This window comes from Uloborus diversus, chromosome 8, assembly GCF_026930045.1.
Source record: "Uloborus diversus isolate 005 chromosome 8, Udiv.v.3.1, whole genome shotgun sequence".
In the NCBI taxonomy this organism is placed as follows: Eukaryota; Metazoa; Arthropoda; class Arachnida; order Araneae; family Uloboridae; genus Uloborus; species Uloborus diversus.
In genome coordinates, this window is record NC_072738.1 from 135,114,456 (window position 1) to 135,138,050 (window position 23,595).

The window sequence follows — 23,595 nt, forward strand, 5'->3', positions numbered from 1 at the left end:
CTTAGTAAAAATCATGACAATATGTATCGTGTTGTAGCGAAACCTTGTTATACGAGACTTAGAAATAATGTGAATCAAGGGATATGTACCGTGTTAAATCGAAACCAAGTTTCACAAAAACAAAGTAAAAACTTATAAGAGTTATTATGAAACATTAACAGAATGTATTAAACAAAAACGAAATTCCATCTTTTTTTCTAAATAACTTTCGTGTTATATCAAAACTATGAAGTATTAAATTCAAGTTTCGTACCGTGTAATAACAATCACGAATTTGGTACAGTGTAATATCAAAACCGTGTTGTACAAGTACCATGTTATGCGAAGGACACCTGTATATAGCCTGCAGCAAAAGAATCGGAGGGGACATAAATCAGTTGTTTAAATTTAAATTCATCAATATGAAAGATTTTAATGGGTTAAATTTTGGCATGGAAATCTGGACGAGGGGTCACTGCTTTAAGCTATTCAAATCTCAGGTTAATTTGGACATTAAGAAAACTTATTACTTTAGAAGGGTTGTGTGCACTTGATAACAGCTTACCCGAAGAGGGTGTAACAAACAAGGGCATAGTCTTTAGAGTGCCATTGATCCTCTTTTTTGGGACTAATAAATTGACTAGCATCAATCTAGTTGATCCCAGAGTTGCTGGTCGTCACTTTTGTATTTGCGTAGTTTCTAAAAGAGTTCAACTGAAATCACTGCCTGCGCAATCACTTGCCTAATTCTGAAAAAGGCAACTTTCTCATTTGAAGATTCAAAATTGCTTCAATCCTATTGCTATAAAATTGAGGGCTATATATTCTTGAAATGACCTTGCTTGTTAAGGTTTAGGAGAGCCTACCTAATTGTCGCTCATCTGAGCAATACAACTCAATTATAGTTAAATAGCCATGATGTATCTCTTTTCCTGAAACTCTTATTTTATACTCTTGTTCAAAAGTTGAGGCAAACCTAACCTGGCAGCATTGTGAAGGCTAAGCAGAACCTAATTACGATGCTGCCAGGTTAGGTTTGCCCCAACAATAGTTCTCAATAGCATAACTCCCTCTAAACCACTTTCAAATTCCTACAATAAATAAATTTTGTAATATTTCATTTTATTACAAAAATAATGTCATTTGAAAAGATAAAGTTGACCCTGTTAGAGCAGTTTTGAGTGTTCTGGTAACTGTAGCTTACAATTAAAACATGATATGAAATCTGAAGTCACTGAAAATTAAAACATGTGGTAAGTTCTGGTCTTTGAAAGTCTCATCTTCCAAGTGTCAGAATTGCAAGGTTTCATTGCATATAGAAATATAAAACCTACTTAAAAAACAAATTTTTATTTCATTATTTTTTTGTAATTTCAAAACTACAACATTTTTTGTGGAACTAGAGAGAATAAATCTGCATAGAGAGAGAGGAATTTAGCACTTTTGATTCCCAAAATTACAAAATAAATTTTTGCACATGAAAGTGTCAGCAAGAATGTTTCATTTTTGGGAGGAAAATGTTTCGCGTTAGGAGAAAATTAAAAAGTTTAGTTGGTACAAGTTGGATGTTAATAATATTTGGCACTCTAAAAATTGCTATGATCAAGTTTAAAAATGCTTATTTGTAAACTTTTGCCAGTTAAGGTGAATGTTGGTCTAGAAAAGTTTGAGAGTGTAAAGCATAATATGTATGAAAATGTTGAGGTAATTTTTTTTTTCCAATGCTGCAAAAAAAAAAAAAAAAAAAAAAAAAAAAAAAAAAACTTGTAATATTTTCTAATAATATTAAATTACAAGTTAATTTTTATTACTGTTAAAACTTTCATTGAAAATCAAGGATTTCAAGTGTAACCAGCATTATAATGCATTTAAAGAACTGCTTACGTGAAGATACTCAACATTAAATATGAAAATAAGACTAAATTCATTTTTTTTTCAAAGAAAAATAAGGATATATGTGTGGGGGGAGGGGGTCTGATTTTAAGGATTCAATTATTCCAACATCAAACCTTTTAATCACAAGACAATTAATGAAATGCACTTAGTTTAATCTTGCACAAAGTAATTTAATTAAAAATAAGGAGATATAAAGCTGAATAATTTCACTAGTGATTTATTTACAAGAAACTATTAAACAAAAATCATCAAAATAAATATTTCGTACACAAACAGATACATAATTTCCATGTTTGGCACACTAATGAATCTACTTCAAACAACAAACAGCATGACAGATTTGGGGAAGACTAAGTGAGTCAAAAATGGGTAGAGCATTAACAATATGGCCATTCAACAGCTTGTTTTAAGTTTCACTTTGGATTTTTTTTACACTATATTACAAACTTATATTGAAGAGTGCAGTGTGTTGTAACAAGTTTATGGCATCACCAATCAAATGAAGCTTACAAAAGTGAGTGTTTCACTCAGACACAGTACTCTGATTTTCAAACTTCATACTTAGTTCATCATAGAAGGGACTTAGATCTAATCTGTAAAGAGTAAATGGAAATAATTTTAGCTACTTTATGTGCTGAAAAAGTGTAATGCAATAAAACAACAAAAAGACTTTCCAATCTTATTAAGTTAAAATTTTTTGAATATATTCTCAGAGAAGAGTAAATTTTATTTTATGGTATCAAAAAGTGCATATAAGTTACTATTTAAATTTTTAAAAAGGCTTATTAGAAAAGCTGAATATTTGAAAGAACATCTTTTTATTTATTTTAATACTTAATGGATTTCATACTAATGGATTTAAATTCTATACAGTTTGCTCTCTGTTTAACGACGCTCTATTTAACGACTTTCTTTATGTAAAGACAACTCTCCATGGTCCCGGATACTCCACTGTAGTTTTAGAAGCATTCTATTTAAGGACGCATTCAGCTTAAGGATGATTTTTTGTGGTCCCTTGAAAGTCGTTAAATAGAGAGCCAACTGTATTTTTAAAATTAAAATCCTATATATCGCACACCTAGTACAACACTGCCACATCTGCAAAAACTACTTTTCGAGAAAAATCAATTTAAATGTAATGTGTCTTAGCTTAAATTTTTATAGTAACACACTGACACATCTCAAAAATAAGGTTAAATTTTTTTTTTGTTTTTGTTTGTGTCTGTCTTGCATTTTAATAGAACTAATAAAAATGCACCAGGACATGTATATAACTCATAATTGACAATTTTTGACTTGTGGCGGTGTTGTATTAGGTGTGCGTATCCTTTGAAATTATCTACAAAATTATATCTAAATTTACAAGATAAACTAATAATTTGATAATTAACATAAAATATTTTATGTACAGTAAAGGTTTTCATAAAAGCGAGAGTTAAAGTGTAATGTAAGAAAATTAAAATAAAAAATATCTATAAGAAATTTTTAATAAAATTCATATAACTTACACATTATATAAATAATTAAATGAACTGAAATGTTAGCCAAAAAAAAAAAAAAACCACACACCTGTAAAGCATGTTGATAATTTTTGAAGTATGCTTTGTTTGATTAACATCATGCAAAATTTTCAGCATGCAAACAATTGCTTTGTCAAAACTTTCTCCAAAATTTTCAACTTGTTGGCGAAAATTTTCCAAACTAGCTGGAAAACTAGACATCTGAAGAAAAAAAGGGGAAGTAATTAAAACTTTTAGCATACAACGGAAGAAAAATGTTCGAAGAAAGATTAGACACAAAAGTTTTTTGAATCACTTATACAGCAACAGCTAAACATTAACACTAAAAAAATAAATAAATCATTTTGCCCTTGATTGAAAAGTTATAAATATATTTCCTGTTATCTAATAGGTCAAGCTAGCTTATTTCTAAGAAAAGCAGCAACAAAAAAAGTTAAATTTAATATAATTTTATAGGAATATAAAATACACCAGCTAAACAAATAGAGAGCATCTACACTATTAAGATCTCAAGAGTAAACACTTGAAATAATTTACTGACAGATATAAAACATCATATGCTTTTTTGGCAATATCCTCCATCTTGATTTTCTTTCTTTTTTTTCGAAGACATTGCTAGAGACCAGTGGTTGGAAAAACTACATTTTTTTTGTAGCGAACTACAACTACTTCAGCACAAATGTAGTTAACTACAACTACTATTGTTGCATTTATAAAGCTATTTTTATTTACACAAAAAAAAAAATCAGCCCCCCATGGAGCGATTGGCGCCAAAATTGAAACAACGCCTATTTACAAAGATTCACATTTGTTCCAAATTTCATCCAGAACGTAGCATTACTTCTTGAGATATGGCACTCACAATGAAAAAAAAAGAACATTCGATTGCGCCACCCCCTTTTCAGCTTTTGACAGCGAAATAAAATCAGCTCTTATACCCACTAAGGGCTACTTGCCGATAAATTTTTCTTTCATTCTGTTCATTATTTCTTGAGATACAGCAGTCACAATTGACGACAAAAAACGTTCTATAGCTCAACCCCCGTTTGAGTTATTGACACCAAAATTGAATCAGCACCTGTTCCCGTTAATGGCAACATATGGACCAAATTTTGTTTGATTCCGCCAGTTACTTCCTGAGGAATAGCAAGCACGCGTAACTCAAAAAACGTCCCATTGCTCCACCCCCCTTGGAGGAATTCGCGCCAAAAACCAATGGGCACAAGTTTACATAGGGGCACATATGTGTACCAAATTTCGTTCGATTTCATGCGGTAGTTTTTGCTGTAGAGCGGCCACAAAAAACTGGTCACACACAGACGTGACACACACACACACATACACACACACATACATACACACACACACACAGACAGACAGACATTTTCCAAAAATAGTCGAAATGGACTCAGCACACCTCAAAATGTTCGAATCCGTCAAAATTCGAAATTCGAAAATTTGCACGAATCCAATACTTTCTTCTTTATATTAGATATAGAAGAAAGTAAAAATGCTTATTCACTTCAATGTGCAATTTTTAACAACATTGGTCTCGGGCTACAACGCAATTCGACAAACGCGAAATGTCTATATAGCGAGTTTTACTCGAGAAATGAATTTTGCAGCTCACGCGAATTCCTCACTCGCAACACGAAAATTTTCGGAGCGGAAGCGCAGGGCTTATATCACCTTCTTTCTTGGGTACTAAATATTAGTTTCGTGAATGGAATTTCCTTTTAGCATCACTGAAAGCCAAAATTCCTCGCACCGTACTAGTCGAAACATCAGATTGTTAACGTACAAATCGCGGCTCTGCATTATTTTCGTTCTAAATATGAAGTTGATGAAACATAATTTCAGAAAGCTGGCTGTTTATCTAAAGTTTGAAAGGCATCCCTCGCGTAAGTTGAGATCCGACTGTATGTGCAAATGGAATTGATACAGGAAGCATTTTGCTTAAGGGGCAAAGTTTGCATGAAAGGGAAAAACTTCGTTTTTTTCTTTCTAAGCCATGCTCTATTCAAGGCGAATATTGGGAAATGTGTAAGTTTCTATGCCAAACAAACTAATGGCGTCAAACAGATAGAACGTGTGGCGTCAAAATAATATATCAGAGGTCAGCTTGTATTTTTCAGTCTTACGAATCTGATTGGTGCAAGTTTTACTCGCTTAAGACTTGCACCAGTCAGATTCGTTTGAAAACGCGTTTTTTTTTTTTTTTTTGAAACTTTATTCAAAAGTAGTTTTCAGAAATCACTACAAACTACTTTTTTTTGTAGCGAACTACTCGCTACTCTACTTTTTTTTAAAAGTAGTGCGCTACACTACAAACTACTAAAAAATGTAGCTACTACAGTAGCGTCGCTACTTGTAGCGCGCTACTTCCAACCACTGCTAGAGACCATAGATACAGCTGAAGTTTTTTTTTGTTCAAGTAGTGAAAATACTGCCTAACACTTTTTTTTTAGAGGAGTGCTATTCATGTTGGAGGAATGAAATTTACAAAAACAGTAAGGATCATAATAGTGATCATTTCCATAAAAAAGGCCGGCATTTGGAAAATCCAAACTTTCAGACATGCCAGATAATTTAGGGTTCCTTTGCAAAAATAAAGAAAGAAAAAGTAGACTGAAAATTTTGTTTATTTAGCCAAAAATACCAATATTTCAAGTTGAACAAGAAACAAAAAAAAAAAAAAAAAATGGGTTTGATATTAATGCAGGCAATTTAGTACTACATTAGTCCACTTCAATAAAATGATCGAACCAGAAGCAATCGTAGCAATTGTGATTAATTTAAAATTTTTGTTAGAAATTAGAAACTCAAATTAGAAAGGTAAGTTTTTTTTTTTTTTTTTTTGTTCATTTAGTAGCATTTGGTTCTTTCTGTAGTTGTTAAGTACTTTAATTTTAAGACTAAATGTTTGCTTTGTTTTAACTTAATTTTTTTATAAAGTTATTCTTCATTAATTAGATTTTTCTTACCAGAATAACAAGAATTACATTGTGCATAAATATTTTATTGAAATTTTAAAGTAAAAATCATTCAAATCTAATATTTAAAAAATTGCTATATCTTTTTCACCTCAATTTCTTTGATACTAAATTTTTATTTTAAATATTAAGTGAAAATGCACTTTATTAAATTTATGAGGCATTTGGTTCTAAAATATACAGCAGACCCTCGTTTTACACGGTTTAAGATTTGACACCTTTATTTTATGCGGATGAGCTTCGGTTTTACGCGGATGCGGCAACTCAAACAGATAAAATTTTCCCCTCTTTCAAAATCCAAACTCTTAAAGATTTCAGCTTACACGTAATAATGTGCTTTTTGGCGTGCTAATAATCGAGCTTGGGCCACTGGAGACATTTTATGCGATTGGTTCCAGAGTACTTTAAAGAAGTAAAGTTTTTAAACTCACACAGTTCAGAGCTCACTGGAAGAAGAGTTTTTAGGAGTGATAAAGGGAGGACAGAAGCAACGAGGATACCGACATAGATGACACAGAACCAATAACGTTCACATAAAAAATTTTGAGCCATTTCTTGACAATAAAAATTATTTTCCTGATTTGTTTGTAAAGGAAGATTCTATGATTGAAGATTATATCATGGAAGTGATCATGGTTGCGTTAATGCCCTGCAAAGAACTACAGAGAAAAATCCTTGACTGCTAAAAGGCTGTCATAGCCAGCTCCTTTTCATAAACACTAAATTAATTTGTGTTTTTTTATGCATGTTGTGCATAGAAATCGATATAAGTACACACTAAACTTATTATGCAATTAGTTATCACTAAAATGAAGTATTTTTTTATCTATGGAACCTAACCCTTATTTTAACACTAATATTTAGTCTTAATTCTTTCGATTTGCACGCCATTTCCGAGGAACGTAACCCCCGCATAAAACGAGGGTCTACTGTACTTAAAAGAATTATGTGTCATAAAGACACATAACACTCCAGGGTTCCCTGTACCTATCACTATGTATGGTTTAACTGGTTGGATAGGCCATGGAGACAGCTGTTTTTTTTTTTTTTTTGAACCGCACCAGGAGCCGAGCAACATCCAATTCAGCACCCCCAATGGTAGATAAAGACACACACAATAGAAGTGAAACTTTTATCTTTTCTTTTACATTTCTCGCACGTTTTTTCTCACGCCATGCTCTTGTTCTCTCTGCCCCTGACTTAGGCATATTCATAACAAAATTGTGTATTTTTTTAAATGAAGAAAATAAATTATAAACAATGAGAAAACTAAAAAATGCTCGAAATCCACTTTTTAAATGTTGCCAAAAAATAATGAAAAATATTAGCAATTATAAAGTTAAATTTGTTGATAAAAGTTATTAGATTAATTTCAAGGCTGAACTTAAGCAATGTGAGTTACACTTTAAACTGATAACTTGACTCGAATAACAATGCCCTCTTAATTTCAGCTTTGAAATTAATTTGTCTAATTCATTAAAATTAATTTTATTATTGCTATTAGTTTTAATTGTTTGGCAACAATTAAAAAACAACTACGTCACTTCCGTCACACAAAAAGCTTGCAAATCAGAATTCAACTCCCTCAGATAAATGTTTCACTTCAATAACTAAACTTATCTTTATTTAAGAGAGAGAGAGAGGAGTTTATTATGTATTTTCGAGAGAACATGTGTCATATGACCTCAATTTTTTCTCCAGATACACATAATATGTAAGATAGCTTACATATCGTTGGGTTACATAGAAAAGAGGATACATGGAATTTTAAAAAGAAAACATTTTCTGGTTTTCATTCCAAAACTGTAATATAGAAGAAGGAAACATGTTTTTAAATTAAATGAAATTCTAAATGGACATATGCTAATGTTTTTTCTTTTCAACATGTAATAGCACTGAAGAAAATATTATTTAAAATCAATTTAAAACATTTCTTATTTGACATGTTCCGATTTCAATTTTTTAAACATTCAAATAAATCAAAAATACAAAAAGCATGACAATATTCATAGTGGCTCATATATATGTTTTGAATAAGTGAGCAACTTTATTCACTTCAATCTAAAAAAATAATAAATATTTCACATTAATTACTAGATAAATGAGATCAAATATAAGCTGCATTAACTTCTCTGGAAGTTATTGAAAGCAGAAAGAAATATCACACAAATGCTTACTTCTGGAAGTGTCTGTTCACCAAAAGAGATTAACATGCTATCTCCTATTGATGTATATGCCTCATCTGATCTTGTAGCAGTCTATAATGATATTAATATTAAAATATGCATCTTACTATCAATTTCATATATGAGTTTTCTCAGACATGAAGCATCTGCATTGCGTACGAAAATATTTGCAGTCAAGCACGAAAAATAATTTAGAGAGAAAAACCAATTTTCACATAGAAAAGAAGTCAAGACCTCTGTAATCTCTACCTAGTATAAAATGAGGTCTCCATAAAGCGTCTGTGTGTTTGGACGTGCAACACTTGAGAACTACCTGGCCGATTTAGCTGATATTTTTACAGTTTACTTTTTCAGCCCGGAAAAGGATTGCAGACCAGTTCGGAAATTTTTTCGATTTTTAGCTCTTTTTTATATAATTTAGGCCCAATTTTCACATAAAGTCCCAAATTATATGGGTGAAATATTACCCTCGCATATTAATATTATATACCATTGGAATGATCAGATTTTTCTGCGTTCTATGCAATTTGCTCCAATTCTCCAACTTAATTAAGGTGGGAGTTATTCGAGCTACAAACTCGAATTTTTCAAAGTTTTGCTGCACTTCAGGCACAACTTTCTTCATCAAAACTACCAATAAAAATCCCACAATTTTCTTTTTGACACCATTGGAAAGAATGACTTTTTTCACTCTAGATCTAATTCGACCTAAGGTCGAAGATTCAACATTCTATCTCAATTTAAAAAAAAGTAGCAAGTGAATTAAGTGAAGCTCAAAAATCTCTTCTCCATTCAAGTTATAATCGTTTTATTTTATGCAGCCATTGGTTACGCTTTTTAAATCCTTCATTTCTTTCTTTCTTTCTTATTTTAATTTCTTTAAAGTACAGTGATCTCTAGCTTATACGCAGCCTAAGTTATACGCGTTTTTCACTTATGAGTGTTTCTCTCAAGGGCCCGGCCAGCGATATAGGAGGACAATGAAAACTCTTGTTCATTTATACGCGAAACCTAAAATGCACCTTTCACTTATGCACGATAAAATTTTTTCAAGTTTTGGTTAAATCGCCTATTTACGCTTTGCTTATCGGAGGATTTGCACCCTTCATGTTCTGTCTCTTGGAATACATTCACATGCCTTTATTCCATTGTTCAGATTCTTCCAAGAACGCGTTCTTTTCGCACAAGTGTGCAGTTGGGCGTGGAATTAGTGTTGATTGACATACGAAAAAGTCGACGTCACTAAAAGTCGTGGTCAAGCGGTAAGCATTGACATAACCTATCAAGGATCTTTTAGCAACTGCACCGGAATTTGTGTGCAGTAGCATGAAGTGTATATTGAAAATGCAATGTCACGTCGAGTTATCGTGAAATGGTGCAACATGTTTGAGGATGGACGTACAGATATTGACGACGCTGAGCGCGGGGGGAGACCAAGTTTAGGTGGGAAGTGTGGAATCACCTTCCCAAGCCACCCTACCCTTTCACCTCCTAACTTCGATGTACTGTACAGTATAAAAAATGACAAAATGTACAACTTCAAATTTTACATTTCTATTAAATTACAATGCATAAACGGAAATTGTGTGCTTATTTATTCATTAGCATAAGTAGTGTACTATTAGTATTACCATAACTGATGCTAACTTATTGCATTTAAGCTTATTTTTGGGTTTTTCACTTAGGCGCAAATCTCACTTGTGCGAAAATTTCGTTGTTCCCTTCGGTCGCGTATAAGTGAGAGGTCACTGCATTTTATTTTGTAGCGATCCACAATCCTGCTATGTGAATAGTAATAGCCAGATATGTGGCTTTTCAGTATTTTTACTGAATTCAGTATTTTTTGTGAGAGTAAAATACTGTATGCAGGAAAAAAGAAGGGGCATTGAAAGCTAAATTCAATGTGTTCTAATTAATTTCATGCATCCAATTAAAATAGTCTGCGATATAGATACAAAAATACATGGGAGAGCTTTAAGGTTTAGTACAATGTACTAAAAGTGTTGTGATAGTTTACACAGCCATGCAATTTCAGTATTTTTCATCCTGTTTGGGTCACAAGTCAGAACTGCAAAAATGCCTTAGAGTGGGAGGGAAAGGGGGGGGGGGGGCGTGCTAATAGGGAAAAAAATCTTTCTTTTTATGTCAGAGTGGGGAGCAAAATTTACATTTGCGCTAAGAGCATTTTATTTATTTTTATAGCACAAGCCAGCCGAGTTGTGCTATAAAAATACATATATAAATAACAGCTCGTTATTTATATATGAAATCAAATTGGAAGTATAAATAATGGTTCTTATTGCATTGTTAAACCGAAAGTATTTTCTGAATAAATAAATATACCAACATAATACTCTTTACTTACTTCAAAAAATTCTGAAAACTCTACACAAAGTCTCATAAGTGTTCCAAGAATATGTAGCAGTTTTGGATTTGTAAGCATACAATCATTGAGACATTTATCTAGAAAGTCATTATGGCAAATCAGTACTTCATCTACATTCGTTACCTAAAATTACAGATAATAATTTTCATTTTCGCATGTAAAAAGGTAGTCAAAAGGAAACAAAAAATGAGTGTAATATGGGTAAAATAAAGGATGATTAAATGCAAGATTTTATGAAATTGCTATTCTGTAAAGAAATTGCTGCAATGAGAAAAAGATACACGTAGCTAGGCCAACATTATCTATCTATAACCCAAAGATTAACACAAGCTACAAAAAACTCATACTCAGAATAAAATTGCTTTGGATAAACTTTTTTATTGGTTCATCTATAGCCAATGAAAAAAGCTCACTCCCAGAGTTAAAAGATCTGAGAGAGGCTTCCCAAAAACCTTGTGGTAAGAAATCGCAACAAGTGGCACAGCGAGAAATTTTTCATGGGTGGGGGTTTTCATTTACTTTTACACCCATGCAGATAAATAGATACCAAGGGCGGACCCAGCTTCTGGTTTGGGAAGGGGAGGCCATGAGTGTCATTTTTGAGCAGAAAGGGGGGGGGGGGGGCAGGGGCAAATTTTTCGAAACAGAAGTCTCCAAAACCCAGATTTAGGCTATCTTTGCTCACTCAAGGGGCGAAGGGAGGTGGGGTCATGCCCCCATCAGGATCCCCTCCCGATAGATACAAATAGAGAAAGATATAAGTAGATACAGTTATCAATATAAATAAATAGAAAAGTAGGTAAAGCAGTAGACGCATTCCGCTATTGCATCATTTAAATATCAGTAATGCTTTTCTGAAGCATATACACTGATTTATAGTTTGTGTTTAGACTCTCTTAAAAGAAAAGTGTTTGTGCTGTTTTTGCACAAAAACTGATATAGTTCAAATAAATATAAAAAGTACATTTATTTATCTATGTTATTTATTTATACCTATCTTAATATATAAAAATCTTCTGTGCGGATGTTTGTCACCATAAGGCTTTTAAACGGCTGGAGCGATTTTGATCAAATTTTTTGTGCGTAATTAAGTTGTGGCAAGCATGGTTTCGAAACGCGATGGATTTAATCGGAAACGTTTTTGTTAATTAATTAATTAATTTAAATATTGGATGTTTATATCCCCCAAATGGTTAATATTTATTTTAACCTATTGTTGAGCGAGAACTGAAATAAATATTTAACCTGTTGCCAAAGGACAATAAGAAAGCCAGCTCTGCTTTTTGTAATGAAATTTCCTACTGTGGTATATGTCAATTGAGAATAGATAAACTGTGGAGAGAGAGAAAGAGAGAGTGAAGCCTTCATTTCTTAAAAGCAACGATTTTAGGTCCCGTGATATATTTTAAAGTAAAGTAGTGGAAGAAATCGGGTATACGTGTCTTCTTTCGTTGTAGTTAAATCATGTGGCCGAATCGGTGCTTTAAGTTTTCCTATAATGATCAGAAAGTGCCGTACCTGGCAAATTTTGTTTTAAAATCCATCTAAGTTTTGGCACCAATGTCAAGAATGCTTTAAGGATTATCAAACCAATCAGTACATTATTAAAGGAAAAGATGATGGAATTTAAAGAAGAAACAAATTTAACTTTCATCCAGATGAATTACAACAGGGTAGTTCTGTACACAAAAGATCAGTGCAGTGGAAGATCTTTATCTTTGGAGGAAAGAAAAAAATTAGGCAATATATGAAGTTTTAAAAGTTTTTGCTCAAAAGATCGGGCAGCTGATCGGTCGGAGTAGGCTTCGCTCACTGATCGGCTGGATTACAGTAACGTGGTGGCTTGGTGACTTTGGCTATAAACAATAGAGTTGTGTGATCATTTGTTTACATTTTAAAGTTACTGTTAACGTAATTTATTGTATTTTTTGCTTCTTTGGCGAAATATTTCAAATTGCAAAGAATTGTTTTTCGTTTTTAAGGAGTTTTTAGTCATTTTAGTTGAAGAATGTTTATTTTACATCGGGAGGGGGGATGAGTGATTTTCGCTTATTCAGAGAACTGTTTTTACCTTTATCATTTTCTCAAACGATAACCTTTTGATTGTTTTATTCTTTTACATATGGGGGATGTTGCAGCGAGATTTCCCGTTTGCTCCAGATGGGTAGTTAGTTTTTTACACTTATTATCTGAGGACGCTTTTTATACTTTGAGTATGGCTGAAGTTAGCAACAAATGGTTGGCAAAGGACAATAAGAAAGCCAGCTCTGCTTTTTGTAATGAAATTTCCTACTGTGATATGAGAACAGATAAAACGTAGAGAGAGAGAGTGAAGCCTTCGGGGGAGTACAGGAAGAAATTGGGATTCTTTCACTAGGTTCACGCAAAACGCGTATTTTTCGTCGTAGTTAAACCATGTTATCAGATCGGTGCTTCAGGTTTTCCTAACCAAATGATCGGATAGTACCATACATAACAACAGTTGTTTCTCGGTTCAAATCCATCTGAGTGTTGGCACCAATGTCAAGAATACTTTAAGGATTATCAAACTAATCAGTACATTATTAAAGAAAAAGATGGTGGAATTTGAAGACGAAACAAATTTTATTTTCGTCCAGATAAATCACAACAGGGTAGTTCTGTACACACAAGATCAGTACAGTGGAAGATTTTTATCTTTGATTGAAAGAACAAATTAGGCAAATACATGAAGTTTTCGTTCAAAAGATGGGACCGCTAATCGGTCGGAGTACGCTTCGCTCACTGATCGGCTGGATTACAGGAACGTGGTGGCTTGCCGACATTGGCCATAACAATACAGTTGCGTGATTATTTGTTTACTGCTGTTAATGTAATTTATTGTATTTTTTGTTCATTTGGTGAAATATTTTAAATTTAACAACTGTTTTTTTTTTTGTTTTTTTTAAAGAGTGTTTAGTCATTTTAGTTGAAGAACGTGTTTATTTTATATCGGGAGGGGGGGGGGGGGATGATTTTTCGCTCATTTAAGGAACTCTTTTTAGATTTATCATTTTTTAAAACGATATCCATTCGATTGTTTTATTCTTTTTCATATGGGGGGACGTTGCAGTGGGATTTCCCGTTTTTTTCAAATGGGTAGTTAGTTTTTTTATACTTAATATCTGAGGATAATTTTTTTTCCCTTTGAGTATGGCTGAAGGAACAAACCATACAATTTATGAAGATCTTTCAAGTACGCTAGAAAAAATAGTTGATAAAACAACTGCTCAGTGGGCACTAGATAAATCAAGTTGTAATAAATATAAGCTTTCTGACACCAAGCAGCTTAAAACATTTTCTATTTACTTATTTTTTTCAACAAAGCGGTTGAAGCACTTGATAGTTTAGTGAAATTTTTCAACTTTTCAATTTACAAAGTTTGAACAGAACAACGTCAGTCGGGTCTTCTAGTCTTCTTATATTTTTGGACAACTAAATCCTGCGTTCTTGGACAACTAAATGTTCATTGCTGGTGTCTACCCCACTTATAAACAAAATGTCTGCATAGAAAAATTATGCTGAAAATCCAGGAAATTTTTAATGAATTGAAATTTATGGTGTAAATATACAAATTTTGATTTACACAGGGAGCCATTTTTCTACAAAGTGGAAATCTGACATATATGTGAGTATCACATTCATATATACATAAACATATTCATAAATCTTCAAACTTCGATAAATAGAAACCGGCAAGGAACATTCGAGAATTTTATTTATCCTTATTAGTTTGAGGAAGGCATCATTTTTTAGCTAGCAGTTTCTCTTAAAATTATTTTAATAGGTGATAATGGAAAAGTAACATAGAAGTATAATTATACTGATCAGTAGACCTATTGAACAAGTAAAATTTATAGCATTCAGAAAATTAAATAACTTCTTACTTGTGATATACGTTTGAAAAAATCAATCCAATGAGGTTCAATTACTTCTAATGTCAAATAATAGTCAAGATTTTGAATAAAATTAAGCATGCGTTGACGAAGAGCGAAAGCTGAGGTATAGAAACAACTTTCAGACGAAGGCAAAGATTTTGCCCTCTTATTTAAAGTCCAAACCCTAAAAATTAAAAATAAGTTACAATTTAGCAGTAAGTGTGTATCATACATGAAAAATTTGCTAAACTACAACTGGCTTTGCATTTATTCTCATAAAATAAATCTAAGAATTGCAAAAATTCAGTAAGGACTACCAATAAACTATCAAATCATGCATAAGATGTTATAAGTTGAATGTCACACCCACACATTCATAAAATGTAGTTACATATTTTTGCAAATATTTTTCATTACTTTTAACAAACCAATTATCTTTTTATATGTTCTTTAAAATAATTTACGAAACCGCATTTTATTTATTTTCTATCTTTCATACTTTCATCTGCTTGGGAAACATTACTTGATTTTTAGCTTTGATTATTTTATGCAACAATTAATATTCATTTCAATAACATTATTAATAACTTAGTACAATGTTCAAAAATTTTGGAAATAAATATCCAATTAGATGTAAAATGAATTGTGAATAATTCTATCTTTACTAATAATAAAGCTGAAAGTCTCTCTGTCCGGAGGATGTCTGGATGATGTCTGTAGGATGTCTGTGACGTGCATAGCGCCTAAACCGTTCAGCCGATTTTCATGAAATTTGGCACAAAGTTAGTATGTAGCATGGGGGTGTGCACCTCGAAGCGATTTTTGAAAATTCAATGTGGTTCTTTTTCTATTCCAATTTTAAGAAAAACAAATATCATAAGATGGACGAGTAAATTACGAAATTATCATAATGTGGAACCGTAACATGGGCACAAGCCAATTGGCGAGATACGAAATTATCATAACGTGGAATCGTAAGATGGGTACAAGCCAACTGGCGAGAGAATTCACCATACATTTTTTGTAAATGTACAGGCGAACCTATTTCGGGCAAAGCCGTGCGGATATCACTAGTCTCAAATAAAATCAAAGTAACATTTAAAACTACTTAAAAATATGTACAAGAAAAATTGGGAACAAGAAGTTGTGATTTCCATTTTTTATTTCAAATATTGTTACTTTAATGTTATGTATTTAAGTAGGTAATCTAAGTGAAAAGTACAATCGTGCAACAAAAGATGATTAAATGATAAAATTTGCAAACAACAAACAACTTCTAACAACTTTTAGGCCTCTTTTTGTTATTATTATAATTAATTATGCAGGTTATTTTACTTCTTTTCTTTTAGTGAAAAGTTATCAATGATTTTTAATAAGGTAATTGATAACTATTAATTATGAGGGGACCGGGGGGGGGGGGCAAAAAATCTCATGGTTCAACAGTAGCTATTATCTCAGCTATTTGTAAAAACATTTCCCTCAACTGGAACTAATCAATTCTTATTTTTGCATCATAGTGATGTGAAGATAAAGAAAGTTGAAAAGGATAAGGACATGCTTTAAAATTTAACAAACTTTTTAAAAACGAATTGAAAATTGCATTAAAAAATTAAATTTTTATGAATAACCAGTTTTAAGAACTTTTTTTCAAATTAAATGCAGTAACATAAAGCAGTGTAACAGAGAAATAATACTTACTGTCCTAAAAGCCTTTCTATATGCTTGCAATAAAATAAATGCCGAAAAAGCATTTGATAACAAGTTAATGCCTGTAAAATATAAAATATTAGAACTATTTTACATTAATACAAGAGGTACATTACAAGAGAGACTGGAACTATGGTAACATATACTATGTTGAGAATATAAAACGTTGAAAATATACAGCCCAAAATGAAAAATGAGCTTTTAAAAAAGTTTTTTTTTTGGTTACAAATGTGGACAACTCAAAGCATATGTAAATACACAAAAGAAGGAGGAAAGTTAAAATCTATGCATAAATAATGGAGAAAAAAAAGCACAAATGCCTTATGAAAATGTTCTTTTAATATATCTTCATGATTTCTTATTTTTAAAGTGGAAAACAAACATTTTCTACTTTAGAACTGTAAATCTGCTTTTAAAACATGAAGAAAAACCAAAAATAAAATACTATAATATTCATAAAAATACTTTTCATGCTAAATTATTAAAATTCCATTTAAGTAAACGAAAACTATAATAATGATGATGAAAACTGCGACTTCCATTATACAGAAGCTAAAAGTCAGTAAAATACTTTTAATTGATATCTAACAAAATGTTTACAAAAGTGATATTAACATTTAGAAAAATTTTGGAAGTGTGCCTTATGGAGCAGTAAAAAAGTGATATGTTACTAATTCAATGTTGTTTCACAAAACCTTTCACTCATTCTGTATAGAGATGCTCAGAATACCCTTTTTTGCCTAATAATGAATACCAAACAATTGGTTAAAATTCTAATTAAATGTTCAGCTGAAATGCAAACACATGGGAAAGTCTTTTAACTACCCTATTTTCGGGAATAAGCGCCGCGGCGCACACAAGAAAAAACGTAAAACAATTGCCGGTGCGGCGCATATAACTGGTGCGGCGGATAGTGTCTTTTTTTTTTCAAGTTTAAAAAAGAAGTTCTAAGTTTTAAAAGAAAAAGTTGAAAATGCTGCTAATAGATGGCACTACATTGTTTCCTCTCATTTTGCAAAATCCTTAGACCTTTGGCGACAAATAAAGCAAAGAGGGTGGAGGGAAGGTGAGTCAGCGATTGCACATGTTTCACTGAGGAGAGAAACGCTGAACCACGCGGACGAGCAAGCCTTATCGCGTCGGAGCGAAGGGGTCAGGAAATCCTTTGACCATGGGCGACAAATAAAGCAAAAAGGGGGGAGGGAAGGTGAGTCAGCGATTGCACGTGTTTCACTGAGAAGAGAAACGCTGATCCACATGGGCGAGCAAGTCTTATCACGTCATCACGTCGGAGCGAAGGGGTCAGGAAATCCTTTGACTTTGGGCGACAAGTAAAGCAAAGAGGGGGGAAGGGAAGGTGAGTCAGCGATTGCACGTGTTTCACTTGAGGAGAGAAACGCTGATCCACGCGGGCGAGCAAGCCTTATTGCGTCGGAGCGAAGGGTCAGGGAGAGGAGGCAGCAAAAATACTAGTAAGGGAGGGGGATGGATCTCTAGTTTTGTAAAGGGAATTTACCCCCCCCCCCCCCCCACACAAAAGTGGGTTGCTCGGTCAAGCAACCTAATTGAAAACTTGTCTCCTAGCTTTAACTTTATTATTCACTCACATCGTCGCATTGCATTTTTCGCTGTCGTTCCTGTGCGCGTTCTTGGCATATCTTTTTTTACGGAGTTTTTTCAGAGTTGCTTTTGAAATGGCTCCTAAGCGATTGAAAAGTTATACTGCAGCCTTTAAGTTTAAGGTAATAGAGGCAGAAGCAATTAGAAATCGCCTTGCTGCCAAAGAGTTTGGCATTGACGAGAGTTGCATTTGCCATTGGAAATCAGATAAATTAACCATCGAAAGTGATGGCCAATCGAAGGGTGCCAAAGGCAAAAAGTGCAAAATGGAGATTAAAAAAAATATTTCATTATCGTTAATTAAAAATACTAACGAGAAGCAATAAAATATTTTTATTTACATTTAATCCAGCTTTCTTTACTACTGATTGTGATTTTAAGTTGTTTAAATGTTGGGTGCTTATGGAAAGTGCAGCGCTTACAACGGGTGTGTCGCATACATTAAAATTTTTTCTCTTTGAGAATATATTACCATGCGGCGCTTATTCCCGAAAATACGGTAATGGTTGTATATTTATTTTATGCCAATGCAAAATATAAAATGCTCATCTATTTTGTGTCTTTTGTGAAATGTCAGAATAGCTAGATGAAAAAAAAAATCAAGAATAATTGTAAAAGAAAAGGAGGGTAAAAATAATTTAAACGACTGAATGACCGTTATTAGTGGGAGTTAGAAAAATTTGTCATGTGAAACAGTACAAGTACTTTTTTAAGTGCCGATTTTTCAGTGCCTTTGAATGAATACATGAAAAATTGTTCAGCTTACTACGCAACAACGGAAAACAAAAAGAGAACTGGTAGCAGATTCTTCAAGAAGTTACATTTCTGTTTATTATTAACAGGGTTCGCTGATCTATATCAGTTGATATATGATATGTATCACAATATATATCCAATATTTATTTTGAAAATATCATATTTTGAAATTTCGGAAACTTATTTTTTTTACTACGGTATTTTCAAATAAAAATTATATTAATCATAGCAATATTGTTCATTTATTATTGAAAATAACCAAAAAGTTATGTACTATATTTTTGTGATGTATTAATTCATTATTAATATAAGAAAGTACTATAACATCTTTTTATTTTATATTCTTTTATTTCATATTAAAAGTGCCTAATTAAATATTAAACGTTGGTCAGAAAAAAATAAAATGTCTAATGGCTGTGCACCAACTAATGCATTTTTTATTTTTAAATCATAAAACTGTGTAAAAGTAGTTAACAAAAGAAAAATGAGTAAAACAGCTATTGGTAAATTAACTCTATCAAAATTGATAAAAATGTAAAATGAAATATTAGAAACTTTATATTCAGTAAGTTACCGCCCTATAGCATGGGCTAAGACAGAAATAAATGAAATACACTGCCAGCTCAGTCAATTCCAGCCGAGGACTGCAGTTTCGTGCTTATTAGCACTCATCAGTCCGGCATAGGGCTACTGTATTAGCTACCAGTTTGTTTGGCACTCTTGGGTTCCTTAAGATATTTTCCACCTCCTATGCCAGGCTGATGAGTGCTAATAAGCACGAAACTGCAGTCCTCGGCTGGAATTGCCTGAGCTGGCAGTGTATTTGATGTATTAGAAACCTTAATTTTAAGTCTACATACTGATACTTTACTAATATTATAAAGAGAGAGGACGAATTTTTGTCTGTTTATATGTTCGTGGTAATCTCCGGAACTACTGCACCTATTTGAAAAATTCTTTCACTGCATGAAAGGTGCCTTCTCACTGAGTAACATAGGCTATAATTCGAAAAAAATCCGATAAATAGTTCTTTTTTTTATTCCAATTTAGGCGCAAATTTCACGTAAATTGCCTATTATTGGCTATTAAAGGGGTGAAAAATTACTTGCACATATTAATATTATATATCGTTGAAAAGGGTAGAATTTTCCGCGTTCTAAGCAATTTGTTTCGATGCTCTAACTTCATTACGACGGGGAATAATTTGCGTTTTTAGCTCGAACTTTTTTAGGCTTAGCTGAAATTTAGACACTACTTTCTTCAATAAATCTATCAATAAAAAGTGAAGGAATTGTCCCACAGTTTTCTTTTTGACAGCATTGGAAAAAGCGAGATTTTTTACTCCAGATCTCTCCCGACCTATGGTCGAAAAAATTAGCTTCTATCTTCAAAGGAAAAAAAGTTACAAGCGTTTTTAAATCAATTTCGAAATATGTCATTTTGATTCAGGTTGTCAACTATTTTATTTTCACGTTTCCACGATTACTTTTTGAATACATTTTGAATTCATTTCATGTTTCCATGGTTACGCTTTCAAAATCCATCTTTCGCATTTTAATTTCTAAAAAGTATTTTAATATCTGTCGTCAATGTTTGGAAGGGTAATTTTGCAAGGTGTTTTTTTTCCTTTTATTTAAGCCTGATTGTTGAATATATGTCACTCGACACAATTTTTATTCTCAAGGTAGACCGGGCAAAGCCGGGAAAAGCAGCTCTTAATACATAAGGATGTGAAAGCTACTGTTAATTTGATCATATACCTTTTTGTTTGTTTGGCGAAACATTTATTATTGCCAAAGAAAAAACATCCGCTTCACTCACAAAAGGACTGGCTTCCGGTAGTGTGGTCGCTTGGCGCGTTAGGCCCTGAGCTGTTCAGTCTAGGATTATTGTTTTAAACCGTTTACCCGCCAATGTTCCAAAAATGGAACATCATATTTAAGTGAAAATTTTCCCAAGAAATAACGTTAAAATAAACAAGTCTTTTTTAACACAGTTTAGTCTTTTTTCAAAGTATTTTTTGATTTCCTGCTTGATTGTTTATATGTTTTCAATTATTTATTGCGATTTTTCAAAGATGAGTGTTTTTTTTAGCTTTTTGCAACTTTTTCTCATAAAATTTATCAAAAATTGGTTTTTTCAGAAAATGTGATGATATTTATTATAGTTGTGAAAAATACTTCAATGTATGATTTTAAAATGCTTGTAGAAATGTACAATGATATTTCCGAAAGGTGTACCCCTTCAAAATAGCATGTTCCAATTTTGGAACATTGGCGCTTTTAGGAATTTCCAAGAAGTAAATCGTTCGACTTCCAAGGGGAAATTTCATTTTTCGTAATATACGTTTCTTTTTTTTTTTCTCATTTTGAATGTACTCTGATGTAGATGTTGGCAAAACCAAGTAAGTTTATATTTTGAAAGGATATGACGTTTCGTTAGCAAAGAAAATAATAACAGTCTTCTGTTTGACGGACTATATGGCTCCGAATCCACACCTGCTCGGACAGCTGCATTGTCACGTAATAATAAAAAATAATATTAGTGAGAGTTTTATTCTTCATATTTTAAATGCAGTTCAATAATTCGCTAGCTTTGTTTTCGGGCGAAACGAAATTCTGTTTGACGTATACCAACTGTTCATAAATGTTAAAAAATGTCTACAAGATTTCTTACTGTAGAACAAGCTGTGGCTTATTTAGAGACATTGTCAGATTCGGATTTGTCAGATGTAGATATATGCCAATTACCCCCTGATGAACTAGGCAATATCACTGAGGAAGAATAGATGTTGACAGAGATGAAATCCTACAATTTTTTGGTTTGTTGCTATTGAGTGGGTACCATTCTGTTCCTTCTGAAGATATGTATTGGAGCAGTGCAGAAGATACATCTGTGCCAATTGTACTAACAGTTATGCCTCAAAATCGTTTTCGAAAAATAAAAAACAACTTTCATTTGATGGACAACCATGAATTAAAACAAAATGACAAACTAAGAAAAGTTTTCCTTATTTACGAAGAATTGTGTAAAAACCCTCAACAATTTGGTGTATTTCATGAAAAATTAAGCATAGATGAATCTATGGTTCCCTACTACGGTCGGCATTCATGTAAAATGTTTATTAGATGAAAACCAATAAGATTCGGCTTCAAAATTTGGATGCTGTGCTCTTCAAGTGGATACCCATATTCCATGGAGATTTATTCAGGCAAAAAAGAAGGATCCCCTGATGTGCATTTAGGATCCAGAGTTGTAAATGATCTATTATCAGTTTTGACTGACACGTCTAAGCATGAAGTATACTTTGATAACTTTTTTACATCATATGACTTAATTTCTCAGCTATCAAAAAAAAAGTGTACGAGCAACAGGAACAATTCGTGAAAACCGAACTGGCCATTGTCCACGGAAATCCAAAAAAGCCCTTTCTAAAGAAGATCGCGGAAATTTTGACTATCGATCTGATGGATCAGTGTACATGTGCAGCTGGAAAGATAATGCAGTGGTTACAGTAGCATCTAATTGTTATACACATGAGCCACTTGCATCTGTAAAATGTTACTCAAATGCGCAGAAATGCAAGATAGATGTGCCACAACCTCATCTTATCAAGAGATACAATGAAGGAATGGGGGGTGTGGAAGTCTTGGATAAACTTTTAGGGAGCTACAGACCTCATTTGAGGAGTAAAAAATGGTTGTGGAATCTTTTTAGTAATGCGCTGAATATTTCAGTTGTGTCTAGTTGGTTACTTCATTGTGATTTACACGAAGTCAAGATGAAGCATTTAGAGTTCCGAAGAGAAATAACAACTCACATCCTAAGAAGAAAAGTACGAGTGGAAAGTCCTCCAGGGCCTCGTTGTCATTTACATAAACGGTCAAGAATGTCTGACGGACATTATATTGTATCTGCATCCCAAGGACGGTGCGCGGTGTGCAAAAAAATACGCCTAAGAAATGTTTCCATTGCGACAAACGACTTCACCAGCAATGCTTCCTTTCATATGATGGGCATTAGATATTTCAGTATTGGATTTTCTGAATTCTGATATGTACACAAATGCAATTTAAAATATTATTTTTTCCGCAATAAAGTATGCTAAGATAAAAACCGCATTCAAAACCTCTTAGTTTAAAAAAATTCTCTGAAAAAAAAAACTTCATGCAAAACGCCAATGTTCCAAAAATGGAACACACTGAAAATCATAGTAAAAATTTTTTATCTGGAAATTTTATTTTATTTCTGTATTTACTAGACATAAATAGACATAATTTCAAAAAATTACTCAAATTTGATCATCCGTCAATAATTCGGCGGTTAAACGGTTAAGGCAACCGTTAATGAAATTCATTGTTTTGGCGATTTGTTTTGAAATAAAAGAAACTTTTGATTTGTTTTAATCAGAGCGAAATGTACGACATTTTCTTTTTTTTTGACAATGATTTTTGAATGGTCCATAGCATGGTTTTTTTTTTCCTTAGACGGATAGATTATGATAGCGTGGTTGCTGGGCAAGTTTGGCGATAAACAATAGAGTTATGGAATTATTTTTACATTTGAAAGATATTATTTGATGTCTTTTTTTGTTTATTTGGCGAAATATTTTATATTGCAGTAAAAACCGCTTCACTCGCTAAATAGAGTTTTAAA

General features: G+C 32.7%; 1 protein-coding gene across 1 annotated transcript in view; it reads right to left on the reverse strand.

Annotated features, from left to right (window-relative positions):
• Window positions 1-2,076: 2,076 nt before the first annotated feature.
• Window positions 2,077-23,595, reverse strand: part of LOC129228615 (gamma-tubulin complex component 2-like) — a 105,742-nt gene continuing 84,223 nt past the window's right edge. The window contains exons 21-26 of the mRNA XM_054863296.1: window positions 16,555-16,625; window positions 14,866-15,040; window positions 10,940-11,083; window positions 8,566-8,646; window positions 3,445-3,596; window positions 2,077-2,468 (exon numbers count right to left, since the gene is read on the reverse strand). Of these exons, the coding sequence (XP_054719271.1) occupies window positions 2,399-2,468; window positions 3,445-3,596; window positions 8,566-8,646; window positions 10,940-11,083; window positions 14,866-15,040; window positions 16,555-16,625 (693 nt within the window). The 3' untranslated portion in view covers window positions 2,077-2,398. The remainder of the gene's footprint in view (window positions 2,469-3,444; window positions 3,597-8,565; window positions 8,647-10,939; window positions 11,084-14,865; window positions 15,041-16,554; window positions 16,626-23,595) is intronic.